Genomic DNA, 21,218 nt, shown 5'->3' with positions numbered 1-21,218 from the left:
TCCGATAAATGGCACGAGTGGATCCATAATTTTGTAACTGGAGGTAGTGTGGCCATCAAAGTCAATGATGATGTAGGCCATTACTTTCAAACAAAAAAAGGATTACGACAGGGTGACTCCATGTCTCCAATGTTATTTAACATTGTCGCTGACATGTTGGCTATTCTGATTGAGCGCGCCAAGCAGGACGGCCAGATTGCAGGAGTAGTGCCACACCTTGTGGATGGTGGTCTCTCTATTCTACAATATGCCGATGACACGATTCTCTTTATGGAACATGACCTGGACAAGGCTCGAAACCTTAAACTCTTGTTGTCAGCGTTTGAGCAAATGTCGGGTCTTAAAATAAACTTCCATAAAAGTGAACTTTTCTGCTTTGGAGAAGCCACTCAGGCGGCGGTCGAATATGCTGACCTGTTTGGTTGCGCACATGGCCAATTCCCGATTAAATATTTGGGAATACCGATTCATTATCGGTGTCTCACCATTGCGGAGTGGAAGCATGTAGAGGAGCGGTTAGAGAAACGATTGAGCAGTTGGAAAGGCAAATTGCTCTCAGTTGGAGGACGGCTGGTTTTGATTAACTCTATCCTCACAAATATGGTTCCTTATATGCTTTCTTTCTTCCAACTTCCAAAAGGGGTCCTGCAAAGACTGGACTATTTTAGATCCAGATTCTTTTAGCAAGGAGATGGTGAAAAGAAAAAATATAGACTGGCCAAATGGAGTGTGGTTTGTAGGCCGAAAGACCAAGGTGGCCTTGAAATTCATGACTTGCAAATCAAGAATGAGGCCCTACTTAGTAAATGATTGTTCAAACTTCTTACTGAGGATGGTGTTTGGCAAACCATGCTGCGCAACAAGTATCTAGGCCAAAAGGCAGTGTCTCAGGCATATTGGACACCTGGCGACTCGCACTTTTGGGCTGGCCTAATGGCGGCAAATAAACATCTCTTTCGCTTTGGGTCTTTCGCGATAAGGGATGGGTCGGAGGTTCGTTTCTGGGAAGACATCTGGCTAGGCAATGCCAGTCTTCGAGAATAATATCCAGCCTTGTACAACATTGCTCGCGAAAAGAATAATACTATTGCGCAAGTGCTCAGTTCATTCCCACCCAATATTTCGTTTAGGCGGGATTTGATTGGCCCCCGACTTATGTCATGGCACAATCTTTTATCCCGTCTGGATTCGATTAATATTAGACAAGGCCGGGATGTGTTTCGCTAGAACCTTACTACATCAGGGTCATTCACAGTAGACTCTATGTACTGTGCACTCATGCATTCTGAGGTACCGGTGAGTAACAACAAGAAAATCTGGAAGTCGAAGATTCCACTAAAAGTTAAAATCTTCATGTGGTATCTTCGTAGGGGAGTTGTTCTAACCAAAGACAACCTCGCACGACGCAACTGGCCAGGGAGTAAGAAGTGTTGTTTTTGTACTCATGAAGAGACAATCAAACACCTCTTTTTCCAATGCAAGTTTGCACGTACTACGTGGTCAATCATCCAAATAGCGTCAAATTTGTATCCGCCCACAAGTGTCGCCAATATTTTTGGTCATTGGTTGGACGGTATTCCAAATAGATTCAAAACGCTAATACGGGTGGGAGCATACGCCTTACTATGGTCGCTTTGGCTATGTAGAAATGATTTGGTTTTCAATGATAAAAATGCTTCTCCTTTGCAGGCTATTTTCCGTTGTACGCACTCGCTTCGTACGTGGTCTACGCTACAACGAGTGGAGTACCAACCGCTGTTTAAGGCGGTGCGTACGCGGTTGGAGCAGATGGCTACGGTGGTTTTTACCCAACATGGGTGGCAGCATAATCTCCGGATCGGTCCACCATCCCTTGCGACATAGGCATAGTGTGAGTCTATAGGACTCTACTGTCGCCGATTTGTCGTTTATTTCCATTCATTTTGTCAGACTTTCCGTGTTGGGCTGTGTGCATCCTAGTTATGCAGAGGCCGGGTGTTACTCATAATGCTTTGTATCCGCTTGATGCTACATTTCGAGATAATAAAAGCGCCCTTTATCGGGAAAAAAAACTAATTTACATGCACTGGCCAGTCCTATTTAGCACACACATCCCATGTAGTTTGGCACAATAGCCCTTAAATTAAAGGCAACTAGCCATATGCATGAAACGCCAACACAACGTTTATTCCTTCTTTACCGGGTCTTTCTCTTATTGCCCTTGGCGTTCATTTCTTCTTTACCGAGTCTTTCTCTTATTGCCCTCTGCACAAGATTCATTTTTTTACCGGTCTCTCTTGCCATGTTATAGGCACAGCTCACCCTCCGTTTTGTTTACTTCCGGATAGACTTATTGATTATCTACCTAGGGGCATATATAAATGGGTAAGATTATGTTTAAAGCTATGAGGTGGTATATTAATTAATAAGAAACCCCTCTCTTTCGACACAAAAGGAAGCTAACTTAGCTAACCCTCACTTAGGGAAAGAGACAGGATGCTGTTGGTTAATTTGATCCACCATACAAGCAATTATTTTTCCTCGATTATTAGGACCCCACAACATTGCGGGAGACCTTTTTGTTACAAGTCTAGTAGATGGAGTTCGTGAAGTTGTAATATTTGCTGGGGGTATGATGTCGTCAAATATGTTTGATGACAATCGAAGAAATTTCAGTTCATGGAAGCTCATGCTTACCCAAGAAGGTATTGCACATGGGAAATTGTTGCCTCCAAGATCTAGAGTAATGAGGTTTTTGCATTTCATAAGACCTAGAGGAAAGGGTCCTTTGAAATGGTTATAGGCAAGGTGTAGATAGTACCACCACATGTCCTAGAGAACTGAACTGCACCAGTGAAAGAGTTGCTGGGCAGATCAATGATTTCTGTTTTATAAAATATGCATGAGTGTGCATATTATATATTATCGAAGAAAGGGGTGAAGAAACACTCCACTAGGTTTACAACCGATTTACAAGGCTCGCACTGCCCACCGCAATATTGATACAAAAATATGGGATTAGAGCAACTCCAACGCGATGATCCAAATGGACGCGTGTTTTCTTTTTTTTGTCCGTTTGTATCGGCCAAGCAGACGTGGGCATCTGCTCTTTGATTTGGGTCGGACGGTGTGCCAACGGGTGGCAGACCCATATGTCCGCACGTTAAAATAAAGGAAATGTCGGAAACGCACAGCCGAAATAAACATAATTAAACATAAATGGCGGGTCAGCCGCCGACCAAAGTCCACTTAAATATTAATTAAACATTTAAAAAGGTCCACGCACGCACGCTGCCCTAGGCCTCGCCCTCGCCCTTGGACTTGCCGTTGTCTCCGTCGCCGGTGAGGTCGATGAAGGCGGGTGGTGGCCTAGCCCACCCGAACGCGCTCTACCATGCCGCCGAGGCAGCCTCCTCCGGCGTCTGCTGTGGCGGCGGCTTTGCGGCGCGGCGGGCGCGCTCCTCGGCACGACGCATAGCATCTGCTGCTTGCCATCGGCCTGCTCCTCCGCGATCCAGTGAGCCTTCCACCGCTCCAGGTGGGCCGCCTCGTCCTTCGGCATCGCAGCGTAGTGGACGGGAGGCACGCTCACCCACTTGCGAAGCTCGCCGGTCCACGAGTAGGACTCCTCGGGCCAAGCGGGCGGCGGCGGTAACCGCTTACGCATGGGTGTGGGCGTGGGCTCAGGCTCGGCCTTGGGCTCGACAACATGCGGCGGCGGGACGTAGAGGGGACCATTGACGGAGCCCCAGCCGCCGATAAGGCGAGGGCCTGCTCCAGGCCATCCCACTGCGCATCCTCCTCCAGCCGGCTCTCCTCGAGCGCGCGCTGCAGGTCCACCTCGAGCGCAGCTTGGTACACGGCCTCCGCCTCCTCCTCCGGCAAGACCTCCAGGTGCAGTGGGGGAACGGCGTGGTCAATGTGCACGCCGCGGCTGCGCTCCTCATGCTCTAACGCAAACCAGCGCTACCAGTTGGGGGAGTCTGGCACGTAGGCACGCATGACGCGCTGCTATGGCGTAAGAAGCTCGCGGTGCCGGCGAACCTCCTCGGCGTGCGCCAACGGCGAGTGCTGCACCACCGGAATGGGGAATGCGTTGCGGGGCTAGATGCCAGCCGTGCGGCAGGCTAACATATGGATATTGGAGCAGCTGGCGGTACTGCCAGTGCCACCGCGCCTAGTGGACTAGAATGTACAACCATTCCCGCTCCCGCGGTGGCCCGCTGCATTGAGCCGGCGGCAGAGGAGGAGGAGGAGGCGCGCGGGGAGAGCTCGCGCCGGCGCTGAACTTCCCCTTGCCGTTCCAGATGTGGACAGGGGATGGAAGTGGATGAGCCCCTCTCCCCCTTCCCCACCCCCCCCCCTCCCCGGGGGCGCATGCTTGCATTAAAAAGGATGGTCACGCGACGCTTCCACTCACTGCTAGGCGGGCCCGAGGTAGGTGGCCGCGTTTAATATAACCGTGGGTGGTAGTTGGGCGGCTGATAGGTGACGCCGCGGCGTACACCAAGAGGGCGCGCACCGTGTCCATTTCGTGTCCGCATGGACGCAAACCAAGCGCAAATTTGGGCCTGAAATGTGTCCAGACGGACACCAAGCTGACGCGGTATGGGTTTGGGTCCGCGCGTTGGGCCAGAGCTTTCGTCCGTTTTAACCTAAACGGACACGCGCAAACGAATTAGGTCGCTGCATTGGAGTTGCCCTTGCTAGCCCGCCTACTCAAACCACCAAAGAAAAACTCAAGGTGGCCTTTTAACAGACCCACCGACTTCCATGTATGTCCTTTAACAGATCCATGAATTTCAAGCTTGGCATGTCCCAGAAACACTTGGACAGACCTCCAAGTAAGGGATTGTTGGCCAGGTCTAGGAAATTGAGATGAGTATAGTTGCAAATAAATTCCTCGCCCCGACTTGTGAGAAGCGTGCCATACAGCAGGTTTTGATTGAAAGACATTACCTCAAGCAGTGGTAGATGCATGCCTAAACAGTCTCGTGTGCAACGATGTTGTTTGCCGTGAAGTCAGCCGACTGAAGGGTCATGCAGTTTCGAAATGTCTGGTGTTGAATGCTCGGAAATTCATTGGATCCAGCATGGACTGTACGCAATGCTCGTCCGGCGAAAATGGATGATGGAAACAACATGGAGATGTTGTTATTTGCAATGTTGACCGTATTCAGGCGGCTGCTATTCGGCTATTCCCAAGCTAGGGGATGATGTGGCCTCCATGCTGATTTTAGTTAGATATCCATTCATGCAGGACAAAGGAACATAAGGTTCTTAAACATGTCCTTATCCTAGATTGTTGTGTTGCTAGCCCTAGACCAGCTCCTAGCTTGAACAGCATCATGCAAAGCCCCCAAGTGGAACCCTAGTCTGAGCCTAGGTAGATTCTGGTACAAACTTATATGTTTCTGGTCAAATGTTCTAATCACTTGGGGTTTTCAAATGCAATGGGAGAAAAAATATAAAATTATAGATTCAGCTTGACCGTGGCCATGAATCTGTGTAACTTAGTATACTTTGGACAACTGCTGGCTGTAATAAGCCAAGTATTTGTTTCAAAATGGCCATGACGAAGTGAAGGTTAGAGGGATTGTGGTATTCTCAGCCCATCAAGGTTCAAATCCTGGTGCTCGCATTTATTCCTGGATTTATTTCAGGATTTCCGGCGATACGCATTTAGTTAGAGGAGACGTTCCCGTCAACGACAAGGTGTCTACGGTGACTTCGTAAATTTCAAGATGATATGCTGGCTCAGTCTTTCAGAGGAGCTCATAGGGGTAGGGTGTGCGCGTGTGCGTTCATAGGGGTGAGTGTATGTGCGTGTACATGAGCGCTTGCGTCTGTACTGTGTTAAAAAAAATGGCCATGATGAATTTAGATTATAATGTCAGCTTCAAAAAACTAAGATTAATATTGACACTACATTACTATAGCCTTGAATTGGTAGAGGAATTTTTTGTGTATGCATGCTTGATAATACAGACTACAGGCCTGATTTGTTCTATTTGTCACTGCCTGCGTAGTTTCAATGATTTCACTCGTGTATAAATAAATATATATATATACATACCAGGTAACAGAAAATGTTCAGGTTCTGAAGTAAAAAGCTCAACAACCTTTAATCTAAATTAGAAGAGATAAGTTTATCACCAAAAAAATGTGGGACTGTTCAAAAAGGTATCACAATAAGATTCTCATGAGACAGGGTAGCTTATATTAGTTCATTATCTCAGATTCATTGTATTTAAGTGAGAACCCTCTGATGTGAAACAATATTGTGACAGTGTAGTTCGTTATCTGAGACTCATTGTATGTGAGAGAGAACCCTCTGATGTGCAACAATATTATGAATTAGTTCTGTAGGCTGGAAAGATGATAATAACACTGATAGAAGCGAGCTGGACTACCACCCAGAAGCGGGATTAGTTACAGCAAGAGATTGCATCTGTGAATTCATCACATAAACTTCTAGAATTTTTTCCCTAAGATCACAACCATTGTTGGATTCCACTGTTTCGCAACAAAGGAACATAATATCCAGTCAAAGATTTCGATCTTTTTTCTGTTTGTAAGACCTATATATACCATTGAGCAAAGAATGACCGAGCATGGCTGAAAACCTGTATATCCTTTGCTGTTCTCGAAAATGGATGGGAGCTATAGATGCAATTGGTTAAAGAAACAATAAGTGTGTGGTTCAAACTTCACACATAAATTCATACATTTCAGATGAGTCAATCAAAGCTGCAGTCTGCAGATTATATTGAGGTATAAAAAAATCATGAAAGCAATTCTACAAACAATATCAGATTATCTTTTTTTTTAAGATTATATTGAGGTATAATATCTGTTGCCAGCTTTTTTCATCATGAAAGCAATTCTACATGCAAGGTAATTATGGATTTCTAATGCGACATAGACATCGAATGATTGTATGGATGCAAAAGTCGCGCCGCTAGACCCACAAAACTATACGGTAGCTACAAATTATACCGATTAAACCAAACGGCACTGAAGAATGGTTTGGCCAAATTAAAGCATGGTGCGGACTTTCGCAGCTTTTATAGCGTGTTTGGGCTTGGTTCTCTCGAAAACAGCACAGTACAATTTTCTGCATTACTACCCTGTTTGGCATCAGTTTGTGAACTGAGTTTGCATTTTATTTCACATGTTGTCTTGTGAAATGCACCAACAAGGTAAAAAGTAGCCCTGATAGTTGCATTCAGCCACTGAAATAAACATTAGTACAAGGTAATAAGACTGCGTACGATGATCTTGAAGAGATGTAACACAATGGTTTCCGCTGGTCTTTATACCATAGTAATTGTTAGAATAAATCCGACGCATACCGTCGATCATCCGAGGACCAAACAATCACATGAGCACGACATGGAGATTTGTTAACGAGGTTCACCGATATCGCTACATCCCTGGGGCTTGACTATGGGCGCTCCTCCTCGTGACACCGCTACAATACCGCACCCGGTCACCCTAGACACCGGCACATGCCGCCGGCTTCCCCTGCGTTCCGGTGCTATTATGTTGCCATAGGTTACATCGTGTGTCTACCCCCACTATATATGAGAGGCCTAGGATACAAGTGTCTTAGTAGGACACGACTCCATATCCTATCTAAAGACAATACAACTACAAGTCCAACTGTAACCTACCTTGTACACTATATTCGACACAACTCTAACAGCAATGGACACTCCCAACAGCCAAAATGTTCACTCAAGTGAATTCTTCAGCGAATATTTAGGCTAATAATTGTAACCTTTTTTGGTGGAGATAAGAATTGTAACCTAGTGCATTACCGTGGTAGATATGTCCAGCATGTTGTCAGAAGGGCTGTGGTGGGTCACCCGGGCCTGGGTGCTTCATAGAATGGGCCACAACAATCTTGGACCAACAAACAGGAGCAGATGAGGTAGAAAGTACAGAAGAAGCATTCATTCACAGAATCTGCGGTATCTGTCTCAACAAAGAAATGAAAGCTTCAGAGGAAGAAAGCTAAGCGATTAATGTGCTTCATCGCTTATATATTGCACTTTGATTTAGTTGACCCCTGAACCACTAATCATCTAACTAGATAAATTGAATTGTTTTTAAATGTTAACGGATGAATTGACGTTGTCAGTGGTCAGATGTAAAATATAAAGTTTCATTAGTTAGATGAGGATTCAACTTACCAGGATCCAAAGAAGCCCCCAAACAAAGCCCTCCAAGAACCAGGGCCACGCAAAAACCAGGCCCTCCAGATGGTACCAGATCCCGCGCTCAAGGGCCTCCCCAACCTGGTCCTCCAGGCCCATGCGGATTCATTTCGCCAACAGAAACTGCTTCTGAATGGTAACCTTGGCTTCACAAGAACTCAACCAAGGCCTTATATTCAGAAAACAAACCAAGACTTCTTTTAGAGAAAAACCTAACTAAGACTTGTTGCAGCAGTTCTTCGAGGTGAAGAATTTATCGATGTACAGTGAGAACTAGTAAATGTGCATGCAACTGTTGCTACATGTTCCAACTACTAATCATAATCCTCTACTTACTCCGCAACCTGGTTAGCAGAGGATTTGACTTGCCAGGATCAGAAGAATCCACCAAACCCAAGCCCCAAAGAATCAGGGACAAGGCTACCTGGAAATCCAGGCCCTCCTGATGGTACAGGACCCCACACTTCAGGGCCTCCCCAACCTGGTTCTCCAAGCCCATCTGGATCCATTCCGCCAACAGAAACTACTACTGAATACCAACTCCGGCTTTAGAAAAGACAACCATGGCACAATCCTTCTTCAAAGAACAAACCATGACTTCTTAATGGAGAATTGACCGAGATTTGTTGCAGCAGTTCTTCGAGGTGAAAGATTTATATAAACATGTACTGCTGTACCATGGATCACCTGCTACTGTCACCCACTGTTCTATGTTCTAACTATTATTTTGAATACTTAATCTTGTATTATAAGGACAAGTTTGGGCATACACACCGCACAAAACTGCGGAGACTACCAAATCTGCATATTGCCCATGAGCTCTGGTACAACTGCATGCGAGCTTGCACCAAAGAGCACGGAGCGCAGTTTAAGGTGAAGAGGCTCGACCGATCATCAGTTTCATATCGCACGCAAATGTATTGAATTAATTATTCTGGAGGATGAACTTACTTCTACATTCTGAAGATCAGAGTGAGTCCCAAGTTAATTACTGTCACACAACAGTCCTAGCGCTGCCCTGCTTGAGACATGCACAAAATATGGGACCTGAGACAGACCAATCATTTTTTAGCTTATTAGTACAAGTTTTGTTTCTCGATCTTACATCCAGATGGTGCATTGCATGAAGCATTAAACCTTAAAACAGTTAGCAAGCAAAGGGAAATAATAATAGATCACTCCACACAAAGCAGCAGAAAAAAGGTGTCACGATGGAAACACAAAATGATATTTATGGATTTCAAGTTGCAGTGCCAGTCTTTTCTAAAAATACTACAGCTAAATGGAACGGGACAATATAACCATGTCAAATTGTCTCTATAAGGATGAGCTTATTAAGTCTCCATAAGACCTACTTAACCAGATCCAATAGATGCACGAAGATAAATGAATTATGACAGTACTTTTCATTGAGCAGTTAACTACCCTGCAACCATTTAATTTAACTAGTGGTCTCCAAGGTCTTCTAAAAATCAGATGCAATTTGTCAACAAAGATCTGCCTCTTTCATCATCAGCTTCAACAGAGGGTAGAAAACAAGGTTTTGGTTACCGAATGAGGCAATTTTACCGAGGGGGACTGGTAAACGTGGTTACCACGGTTACTGAGAAATACCGGGAATATTTCTAACGAATTTTATAGTTGAATTTTGAATTCAAATAAGTGAATGAACGGACATTTGAACCAGAGACCTCTCAAAACAGGAACTAGGTTGCTACCAACACGTCAGAACCAACTCTCATGGTATTAATTAGATCCTATGTACTTTACTATAAATCGAGCGTTTAAATTCAAAAAATTGGTATTTTTTGCTCGGTATGGGGATTTACCAAGAGGCACGGAAATATGCGGTAACCATGGGAAATCTTGAAATTTCGACCGGTAACCAAAACCTTGGTAGAAAGAGGGAACACCATAAAGAATGACTATTAAGAAGACTGCTAGATAAAAAGGTACAGTCAATTCTCCGGTTCAAGAAAAGGTGACATGGGGCACATAGATTCCTAAAAATTGAGTACTAAGAAAACCACTAGATATTTAAATAAAAAGAAAAATCAGTCCCTAATCCCTAAAAAGTAGAGACATAAGGTGGATCTGTCGGCAAATATATCAAAGCAAAATTATTTCATAATTTCAGCATCAACACATCAGTATTCACTTCAGGCCGGTCATAACTGGCATACATCATCGCCAAAAGAAGAAGCTGCCAGCAGGCTCATACTTGATCCAATTTATAGATATTGCAGCTCGTGAGTATATTACAGCTAGAGAACTAAGAAGCACCACCTCACTAGATAGGTCCGATGAAAGGCGAAGCATTCACAGAATAACCTTCTAGAGCCGGAAAGAAGGTATGCTGAACCAAACTTTGTTTGAGCCGACATTTAGACATACTGAGTTCTTGGCAACCGCGATAGAAACTGTTGACCAACTTGCCATCACTGTCAATATGAAGTAGCCACGAAGCAAAATCGAGCAGCAAGAGCACGTCACCATCCACCGAAACAACGTCGAAATCCCAACAGTCATCACAACCTTGGAACTCCTTCCTGATTTCTGCAACTGACAATTTGATTCGGTACTTTAAATCTCAAGCCTCGCTTTCGTAGTCCTGCAACACCCATATATCAATAATTTCGTTGGCATGGTCACGACTATGGATGCCGAGCGTGCCACTCATCTCAAAGAGATATAAGTTGGTGGGAACAACTGGAGCACGCATCTGGCCGAATGACTCTCCTATGGTGTCGAATACTATTACCAGCTGGCTTTCAGTACGATAGTCTAGTGCATTGTTTTCACTCGGGTAATGCACTGGGTACCAGTCATGGATTAAAATCGCAGGAGAAATGATTTCACGGCGGCCTCCCCCAGCAGCTATAGCGGCCGCCATAGCGGGCAATAGCGGCAAATGGCGGAAAATTTTCTGGTGGGAGAGATGATTTCTGGAGGGTTTTGCCGATTTTTTAGCCATTTAGAGGGATATATTGAGGTTTTCGCGGCAACAGCCATAGCTTAGCGGCAAGGCTCCCAGGCACCTATAGCACAGCTATCGCGGCTATTTCGCGGGCTATTTTAATCTATGGTATCAGTGCAGGCTATCGCGCACCCGTACAGGTGCGTTGAAGACCCCTGACGCTGCCTCCAGCCACCCGATGTACCTAGGTGGCTGGTTGGAGCCCAACGCAAAGACATAGCAGCCAATTGAGTGGTTAGCTATGAGATTCAACCTCCTCCGTTTCAGCAACAGCCGGTACTCACCGGTAGGGCGGTGTGGGTACATCCCCAAAATCTTGAAGCCCCGTGGTTGCCCAAGGAGAGCATGCTCACGCGTGGCCGGGTTGCAGACCGAGAAGGAGGTTCCAGAGGCAGTCATGTTAAACTTGGAGAGTAGGAGGAGTCCGTCGCAGGAGGCCTCCTGGTGGAAGACCTCGTCAAGCCAGGCGACGCTGTGGAGCTGGGCGTCGGTGGCAGCCCTGTGGTCGAAGGCGAGGATGTCATGGCACCGGACGCCGAGACGGTATTCCTTGCAGGATAAAGTGGGAAGGGTGGGCTGGCGGGCGTGGTGGGCAAGGAGGAAGCTGCGGCTGGAGGTGGCGCGGCGCCAGTCGCGGTGGACGGCGCGGCAGCGGAGGAGAGATTTGGGGTCGAGACGGGCGAGGATCTCCCAGATGACGATCTCATCCGGGAGGCCGAGGAGGAAAGGCCTCCTCCGCGGCTGCGAAGTTGGGGCCTCCGCCATGGTCGGCGTCTGCGAAAACGAATCGCGATGGTGGCGGCGGCGAGGGGAACGAGAAGATCTTTCGGCTGGAAATATAAATGGGCTTAGCCCAGGTGCGTCTGCCAATTCTGACTCTGGGCTTAGTATAGTAGCCCACAAACGTGCAAACTTATAACAGGTTTTTCCCCTTTATGACTGGAGGCCCAAATGCAGCGATTATATACATGAGATAATGAACCATAGTATAGTTTTATTTCATGTTCTTTCATTCATGAGTGTAGGAACTTTAATTTTGAGGCTCATAATCTCGCCAAGTTTGCTTGTAACCTAGGCGTAGGTAGACATGTGTGGTTGGGCATTCCCCATGACCCGAACCTTGTACCTATGACCTATTCTTTGAATGAATAAAGCGGGCGAGATTTCTCAAAAAAAAAAGGGTTTTCCCCCTTTATACCCTAAATAACAGACTTTTCACTTCGCTTATAAAACATTGATTCCTCCCCTAAAAACAGTTTTTTTCTTTATTTCTAAAAATAATAGTTGTATGCTCCGGTTTCGCCGCCGGCAGCTCCACTTCCTTGCCTATGAGAAAGATGCACTTCAAGCTCCATCACCGGCATGACATCTACTAAGAGCCAACCTTTGCCAGGTTTGGCGGGGCTCACCATCCGGTTTTAGGCCGAGCAGCATGAGCGGGGATGTGTCGTGTGTTCTCAAGCGGATTAAATAAGCGTAGTGTCCTGCCATATGTCTGGGGCTTGTGGATCCTGGGCGAACCCACATGTTGGGCCGAGCGGTGGCCTAGGCCCCTACTCAATTTCTGTATTTCAGCTTCGAAGCACAGTTTTTCATTAGTTCAGCCCGAAGTTGGCAAAACAGGTGTGCCCCACTCGCTTGCCCCCCCCCCCCCCAATTAAAATTTTAGGCTAGGTCCGCCCCCGGTTCACTTGGTAGTGGCGTCGGGTTTGCTTACCTGTGCCTCAAGGGCGTCTGATCATATCAGATAACGAGTTGCCGCACCGTCCCATTTGTAGGGTTTGAGCTCCCATAAGGCTTTGAAGCATGCAAGTCCCATACATATTCGGATAGCCAAAAGGTCCTGCGTTTTCAAGATAGGATTTCTTCTGACATTGTCGTTCACCTCTACTTTATTACTCATGAGATTGTGTTGGTTGCCTATAGTTTTTGGACCCGATAACGCCAAAACCCCATTGTGAATTGTTGAGCGTTCGGGATTTATTATTTCCATAGTTTTTCCTTTTGGTGATATATACTATTGATCACATAATAGGCATTCGACCCTTTCTGCTCTTTATTGATGATATCTAATGGATGCGGCTAAGCCCGAGTGTGAACAGGAAAATCATTTTAAATATAACGGATGCAGCTAAGCCCAAGATGCTCATGCGCGCGATATCCGAGAAAAATTTTGTGAATTTTGAACATTCGAGGAGTTTGTGGAGAAAAGGACAAATTTCAGGTGTCTAACAGACTTTTGAAAACCATTGGTCGTCTGGTGATGTACGCGGTTTATAGTTTGTTTGGCTCAAGTCGGCTCCCCTCTCCGTTGCATATCCGTCTCGTGTTTAGGTGGGGTTGTGGTCGTCCTTTGGATTTGCTCCATTTCCCGCAGCTATCGTATAATTTACGGTGTCTTATGCAAGGCGTGTGGCTCTTGGAGCGGCCACCCTTGTCCGGTGCCGTGCACGCGATTGTCAAGCGTGCCCGCACGATGGCTCCTACATGCGGTTGCTGAGCCTTCATATGCGTAGTCGGCCAACGATCTGGATTGGAGCTGGCTGGACATGAGGCACTTTTATTTATTGGTGATTATGATCAATTTGTTTTCTTGTCAGGTGAGCTCGATTTTGGTGCAACATGAGGGTGTCTGGGTAAGAGGCCGTTGAGGGATTTGGTCCTCGATTTTGATCAGAACTAAGAGGCCTTTTCGTCTTAGTTCGTCGGGTCAGTGGCCGTCAGACGAGGAGTACCAGTGGTGCCGGCGCAAATTAAGGAGACGTCTCGATGTACGTGGAATTCATTCGCCAGTTATTATTATTAACATATCAAGAGGGTGGTGGGTAAGTGACATTACATATTTCTTTTCCTTTGTTTTTTTCAGCCGGGGGATGGTGTACCTGTGAGCAGTTCAATGCACATCCGGTTGGGATGCCCTTCGGGCGGCCTGGTAGAGCCAAACCGGAAGTAAAACGTGAGCCGCACGGTATGTCCAAAAGCATCCCGTGTGGCTAGACTATCGCATTAGGGCATGTACAACGGCTTCTAGTCAGCCGTGGGTAATACAAGCCACATAGGAAAACAAGTGACGTGGGGAAGAGAGAAAGGAGGAAACACTGGAGCCTGTCTGTAGAATTCTCGACGGTCTACTCCCATGTAAATCGCTGCTTATAGACTGCTGCTTTACCGTTGTACGAGTCGTCCGTGGCTGTCGTGGGCTGATAGATCGTATGTATATGGGCCCATTGTTTACAAGCGGTTGGAGTGTTTACAGCAGACGCCCCGCTGTACGTTCTATTCTTGACGGTGTCTGTAGATGATGTGTACATATGCTGTAGATAGCAGGCGTCGACACTGATGTACATGAGTATCTAGCACACCTGAACACAACGGCCGACCATCAAACCAGACGTCCGCACCGTGCATGCGCGCAAGACCCCGGTGACCCCGGTCACCCGCGCCGAGTCTTAGTCCACACATTCGGATGACTACAGCGACGGTCTCAATCACCATGCCACCAAGATTGACATAATGTCAGCAGGTCAACATCACGGGCTTGTCGCCCTCGCCGCCATGAGCAATCTCGTGATTGGTCGTATACCCGAGACCGTGAGTATGACTGCTCACAATCACAACGGGGTGCCGATCATTGAGATGGTTTTTTGCATTGCCCTAAGGACCTGGAAATAGACAAGGCCTTGTATATTTTGACCGAGAAAATAATAGATTACTCTCATAGTTTCATCTCTTGTAGTTTTATGCTTGCACGGCAAAAAAGTGTCAAATTAATTAAGAAAAGGAAAAGGCTATCGCTCAACCGGCGGATCTAGTACGGGCGTCCGCCTCCTCCCTTGATCGACACGTAGCCTACTGGATCACACACGTCCCTCTCCCTCATCTCATCTCTTCTCCAACCTCTCTCCTGTACGCAAGTGCCTCAGCGGCAATCAATGGCGTCCACCTTGTCGGAGAGGAGGATGGCGGCGAGGCCACCTGGTTGGAGGTCCGGCGCTCGCCGGCGACGGCGCGGGGTGGGGGCGGGCGGTGCTGCACGGTGGTATTTTGTTTTGCAACATCCAATATGTTGCAAGAAAGATTCTGCAACATCAGTTATGTTGCAAAACTTTCTTTTGTAACACCATATAGAGGAGAAGATGAAGAAAAAAAATCTGCAACATCACCTCAGTTGCAAAGTTTTTCTGCAACAATACCTTTGTTGCAAGAAAAAGTGAAGGCAGAAAAAACCGCAACACGACCTATGTTGCAAAAATAATAATCCCGCAACCAAACTTATACTGCAAAAAAAATTCGCAACACAATCTCTGTTACAAGTGTTTCCGCAACAAGATCATTGTTGTAAAGAAGAGAAAAATGTTTAGCCACTTGATTTTGTCATATCCGACGGTTTGCGAGCCGGCGGATCTTGCCGATGCGTAGCAGCCCCCTTAAGAAAATGTGTGATTGAAGAGATAACACACCATGTCCAGTCGAGAGAATTGTATTATGTTTTACGCAAAGACATCATCTCTTGGGCCTTACTTCCTAGGAGTAGACAAATATATATTTCTTTCTGTTTCTATATTGAAAAAAAAAGTGGCATCATTCCATCGTACACGTAGTTCTCTTGGAAGTACCTTTTTTTAGGGGAGTGATCTGCGCCGGCGCGCCGGCCCATCTGTTGGGCCGGTCGAGCGCCAGCCGTCCGATCTGGCCTCCAGAAGTCGTCCGATCTGGCCTCTCTCACCTCGATTTGCCTTCTTCGTCCTAGTCAACGCTTCCTAGAAAAAAAAATCCCCCACCTCTGCTCCCATGCGACTCCGCCTCCGGGGTACAGCGCGTGGACATTGCACGAGCAGCTCTCCCCGTGCAGCGCTACCTCCTCCCCAGCGGTCGTAGTGGAGACACCGCCTGAGCTCGCTGTAACTCGTCGGCGGTCACCGTCCCATCTCCCGTTGCAACTTTTTCGGATGCAGCTCCGCCCACTAGCCGGTTCCAGCTCAGCCAAATGCAGCAATTGTACACATCGGCCGACGGGGACAAAACAAGTTGAATGGCAACTCCTTCGCCGTTGGTCACCATGTCCAGCTCGCCGCCGTCGACTTGTATCACCGTGCTACATCAAACAAAATTTTCAGTAAATGGTTGAAGCAAAAATAGAAGTCGGTTCCAGCAAAATTTAACGCTGGATCCAGCACAACAAAATTCAGCAATAAGAAGTCCAGTAGTTGTTGAAGCAAAAAAATTAGCCAATTCCAGCAAAACATTATGCCGCTTCCAGCAAAATCACCGTCTCCGGCTTTCCGCCGTCGTCGGCTTGCACCACCGTGCTCCAGCAAACAAAAGTCTAGTAAAAGGATGCAGCAAAAAAGAAGCCGGTTCCAGCAAAAATTAACATCGCATCCAGCAAAACAAAATTCATCAACAAAAATCATCATAGTCTATGCAGCAAATTCAGATGCTAGTAACAGCAAAAATCAACAGAGGTTCCAGCAAAAATTGATGTGGCGAAAAATCATGAGGGAGACGGCGCCACCCTCTAAATTTGCAGCAAAATCAAAAGAAGGTTCCGACAGAAATAGAAGTGGTTCTAGCAAAAATCAAACACAGGTTCCAGCAAAAAATTGATGTAGCAAAAAAATCATGGCCGCGACGGCGCCCCAATCTTCTCAATTTGATGCAGCAGCCATGGCTGCTGGTTCCAGCACCGCAACCCGCCGGTACCAGCTCAGCCATGCCATAGTTGCAGCAACGCGGGTCGGTGTCCGCGGGGGCGCATCTCGTCGTCGAACTGGTCGGACATGGCTGCAGGGTAACAACACGGGGAAAGAAAAGGAGAAGGAGCTTCATGCAGTGGTGGTGGCGCTGGTGTTGCGGCTGCTGCCCCCGCCCCGCTGTGAGGAGGAGCGCAGCATCTGGTGGATCTGAGAAAAAAGAAGAGGGATAGGAGAAGCGGCGACCTCAACGAGAAGAATGAAAAAAAATGAGTGAACACGCTGTGTGGTGGAGATAAGGCAACACCGAAGCGGTCCGCGTGGAGCCCGCAGCAGCATGACGTGGCGCTAATCCGGTGCGTATGATCACGATGGATCCAGCGATGCACGCGTGACCGGCGCAACGCTTCTGCCGGTCCGCCGGAAGCCAACGTTTCCCTTTTTTTAGCAACCTCTATTGGAAGTACCTAGGCTCCAAGTCAAAAAAAAAAGTACCTGGGCTTAGCCTAGCCCATACTGTTTCCCTAATTCTCAGCACGCCGCCTCTCGTTCCTGCCACGGAATCCCTGCCGGCGACCATGGCGACGCCTCACAGTTGTGGCCTCCCGGAGGAGATCATCATCTGGGAGATCCTCATCCGTCTCCCCCCTAAATCCCTCCTACGTTGCCGTGCCGTCTGCCGTGTCTGGCGCCATGCCACTTCCCATCGCCAATTCCTACTCGCCCACCACGCCCGCCAGCCCTCGCTCCCCATCGTCTTCAGCTCCATACACGGCAACGAAATCAGCAATACAATCGCTACCTTGGACCACCGAGCTGCCGTTCCCCAAGACCAACTCCAACCTATCGGCCCGCGTGACCAGATTTTTCTAGAGGCCTCCTGCGATGGCCTCCTCATCCTCTACAAATATGGCACCGATGCCAAGCACTGCTTCTTCGTCTATAACCCGACCACGCGACAGCATTCTCCCATCCGGCAACTGTTGCGCTTTAACATCATGGGGATGTACCCACACCGACCTACCAGTGAGTACCGGTTGTTACTACAAAAGAGATACATGGACTCGTCTCAAGATCAAATTGGCTGCTGTGTCTTTGCGTTGGGCTCGGACCAACCACTGAGGTACATTGGGTGGCCGGAGAAAGCATCGGAGTGGTTCACTGTACCTGTCCGGATGCGTGATAGCCTGCATTGGTATCCAATGTATCTTTCCAGGCAGACTGAACCGGTAATGGTATTCGACACCGTGTCAGAGTCATTCCGGCAGATGCGTGCTCCAGCTATTCCCACCAAGGCATGTATGTTTGAGATGGATGACACACTTGGCATCTATAGTTGTAACACGACCTTGGAAATTGTTAATATATGGGTGTTGCAGAACTACAAAAGTGAGGTCTGGAACCTAAAGTATCGGGTTGCATTGCCGATCGCAGAAATCAGGGAGAAGTTTGACGACCATGATGCCTATTGGAATGCGAATGTTGCTTCGGGGAACGGTGATGTGCTCTTGCTGGTTAGTTTTAATCATTGGTTGTTTTACGTTGACACTGATGGCAAACTGGTTGCTAGCTTCCAAGGCTTCTATGCCTCTCGTTTTCGCCACAAACAAACTCTTGTTCCACATACCTTCTTTACGACACTAGATGTTAATGATGTGAGAACTTTGAATCTTATGTCTCATCCGAAGGCTTTTTAGTGAGGCGGGGCTTCCTAATGGTGTATTTTTCGTATCCTTTTGACCTACGATGTCTATGAATTGGATCAATCTTTAAGAATTGGACCAAGTATGAGCCTGTTGATTTCTTCTTTTTGTTTAGATATATATGAAGTTATGTTCAGAAGTGACTTTTATATAGTTTCATGAAATTTTTGCTTGTTTCCATCCACCCTTCCTGTCTTACATCTCGTGTTGATTCTAAAATCAACACATTTTGCTCTGCTTTTCAAGCATTTTCCAACTGATCTGCATTATGTCTTTATTTTTTCAATGAAGTGTCCTTCATAGATCAGTTTTCTTCACGCGTATATTGCATCTGGTCAGGTAGGTCATGATTGGAGACTGCCCCAAATGTGGTGGTTCTGAGTAATTTACCGTACACACAGCCCTTGTGGCATTGCAGTGGTGCACAAGTCTTATTACTAATTTACTGTGTCCACTCTGTTGCATTGATGATGATGCAGTCGATCAGTAGGCTTAGCTCTGGTTGAGCAGCAACTATGCAACCAAGAGCACAAACTGAATGCAGCCAAGGACGACCAACATGCCTTTCGATTGTCGGTTTCGTAGCACAGATACACTGGACTATTTAGCAATCTAGATGTTGAACTTGTATGATGCCTATCGATGGTGTAAAACCTGGCCAAACACTCCAAAAGGATTGTGGAGTAGATGAGTGATTGTTGATCTGTAGCCTAAATTTGAGAAGCCGAGCAATTGACTGCAACCACACACATATCAATACGTATGACGGTAACAAATTACCAGTTATCTTCTGATCGCTCATAAATGCATGCAGCAAGTGTTAAGAGCGAGCTTTTAAGTTTCAATTTTGCCTGTACAATTATATTGCCACATAATTCCAGACGGTGTCATCTGCTCGAGAAAAGATAATATAATGGTGAAATGAACATGGCTCATGGATGGCAATTCTGCAGTTTTGCAAGATGAACACGGTGAGGATTCTGAGCCTGGACATAAAAATGGCAAAACTACATGAAGCATTGTATAAAATGGTTAGCAGCTGAGTTGAACTGACGGAGACAGTTCCAAAAAAGGAAGAATAAAGACACAAGGAAGCAAGGCTCTTCCCATTAATTAGATCTGTCAATGGATCGACAGATGTCGCAAGGGGGCAAATATAACCATGTATGTTAGCATGGACTCTGATGCAATGGTTTAACTTAAGGAATGGTGCTCCAAGCTCTTCTAAGAATTAGAACTTGCAAGTCAAAGGAGTATCTGCCGCATTTCATCATTAGCTTGAAGAAAACAAATAAACAGGAAAGACATGTAGATTGCTAACTACTGATTTTCAACAGAGACACCATGACTCAGAAGTTCATTGCTAACTATTGATTTTCAGGAGATACCATGACATGCAATTAGATTGCTAACTAGTAAGTAAGTGGCAAAAAGACCACGAAATAAAAAAGCAAAAGATCGCCATGATTTAAGAGATTAATTAGCACATAACTCCATTTCATACACAGTCTGGCTTGGCAACTTTAGCATCAATGCACATGGTAATCTTTCCAGCCTGAAATAAAATCAAAGCAAGTCCTGCACTGACAATTTAATTTTTTGTATCGAGTCTACTACTATGGTTTGGCGATCAGTTGCAACTCATTAAAATGTTCATTTGGATTAATTTGGTTTCATACTATATGATCCAATCAACAGATGTATTCTCTGAACAACACAAGTATTATCCACACACCGGTGAAGCACGGACAACCCACAATCGAAGATGCTCATGGATCGAGTGCTGCAAGTCAAGGTCAGATGTGCGGATGTTATCGCACACCAACCGGTTCCTGGACTTCCAGACTACCCAGAGGAGAGAGCACATCGCCATGCTAGGAGAGGACGGCTCCAGGATGGGTGACAGGCAGAGAAAGCGCACCAAACATTTTCCACCATGCAATCTACAGGGAAGCAACGACTGCTGAGGACACGCGCCCACATCAGATGCAGACGGGGGCACTCTAGAAAGAGAGGTGCGGGATTGACTCCGAATGCCCCGGGCAGAAAGGGCAGTCATCATAATCAAGACAACCAATTTGAAGAAGAAAGGCCCGCGTATGAGTGTTGCCATGTTGCATAATCCAGGCGAACACCTTGACCTTGAGGGGCATTTAGCCATCCCAGTTGAGGCCATGGCGAAAATATGTAAAGAGAGTCGATCTATAGTATCCCTTTAGAAACAGAAACTGCAAACAGCGACACAAATATTTATATGGAGAGAACATCTTTGTTCTTTGTGCGATCAGGGCACTGATGATTGCATTCATTTTCTGAAATAACACTAGTACGGGTAGCTAAATATATAGGACTGAAAACAGTGATCTCCAGGAGACTATAAGACCATGGCTTTAAGTAGTGTTGACACAGTATGCAGCATCTTCAGCAAGGTGGGTTCTTCAGCGAATATATGCCGTGGTGGATACGGCCGGTGGCTCGGCAAACTTTCAGAGAGAAGGCACTGGGCCCGGGTGTCCAAAGAGAGGGCCGCAGCAATCTTGGAGTAGGCAGCAGCAGCAGAGGAGATAGAAGCTGCAGAAGAACCATTCATTCAGAGTTTCAGCTTCAGAACTCAATTGTTGTCAAAAAAAAAACTTCAGAACTC

The 21,218-nt window shown here is 46.6% G+C and overlaps 2 protein-coding genes across 2 annotated transcripts; one reads left to right on the top strand and one right to left on the bottom strand.

The window, feature by feature from the left end:
• Positions 1-11,289: 11,289 nt before the first annotated feature.
• Positions 11,290-11,943, bottom strand: LOC109740529 (F-box protein At5g49610-like). Its single transcript, XM_020299579.1, has one exon. It carries the CDS (start codon positions 11,941-11,943, stop codon positions 11,290-11,292), a length of 654 nt encoding a protein of 217 aa, XP_020155168.1.
• A 5,506-nt stretch (positions 11,944-17,449) lies between these two features.
• LOC109740530 (F-box protein At5g49610-like) lies at positions 17,450-19,949 on the top strand. Its single transcript, XM_020299580.2, has one exon. The coding sequence runs from the start codon at positions 17,450-17,452 to the stop codon at positions 18,566-18,568; it is 1,119 nt and encodes a 372-aa protein (XP_020155169.1). The 3' UTR covers positions 18,569-19,949.
• The last annotated feature ends 1,269 nt before the right edge of the window (positions 19,950-21,218 follow it).

This window comes from Aegilops tauschii, chromosome 3 (assembly GCF_002575655.3).
Source record: "Aegilops tauschii subsp. strangulata cultivar AL8/78 chromosome 3, Aet v6.0, whole genome shotgun sequence".
In the NCBI taxonomy this organism is placed as follows: domain Eukaryota; kingdom Viridiplantae; phylum Streptophyta; class Magnoliopsida; order Poales; family Poaceae; genus Aegilops; species Aegilops tauschii.
Note: the sequence above shows the minus strand (reverse complement) of the source record. Positions and strands in the feature narration are given on the sequence as shown.

Bases quoted from the DNA above. Each gene is read 5' to 3' on its own strand.
- LOC109740529 (XM_020299579.1), bottom strand. From the start codon at position 11,943: ATGGCGGAGGCCCCAACTTCGCAGCCGCGGAGGAGGCCTTTCCTCCTC.
- LOC109740530 (XM_020299580.2), top strand. From the start codon at position 17,450: ATGGCGACGCCTCACAGTTGTGGCCTCCCGGAGGAGATCATCATCTGG.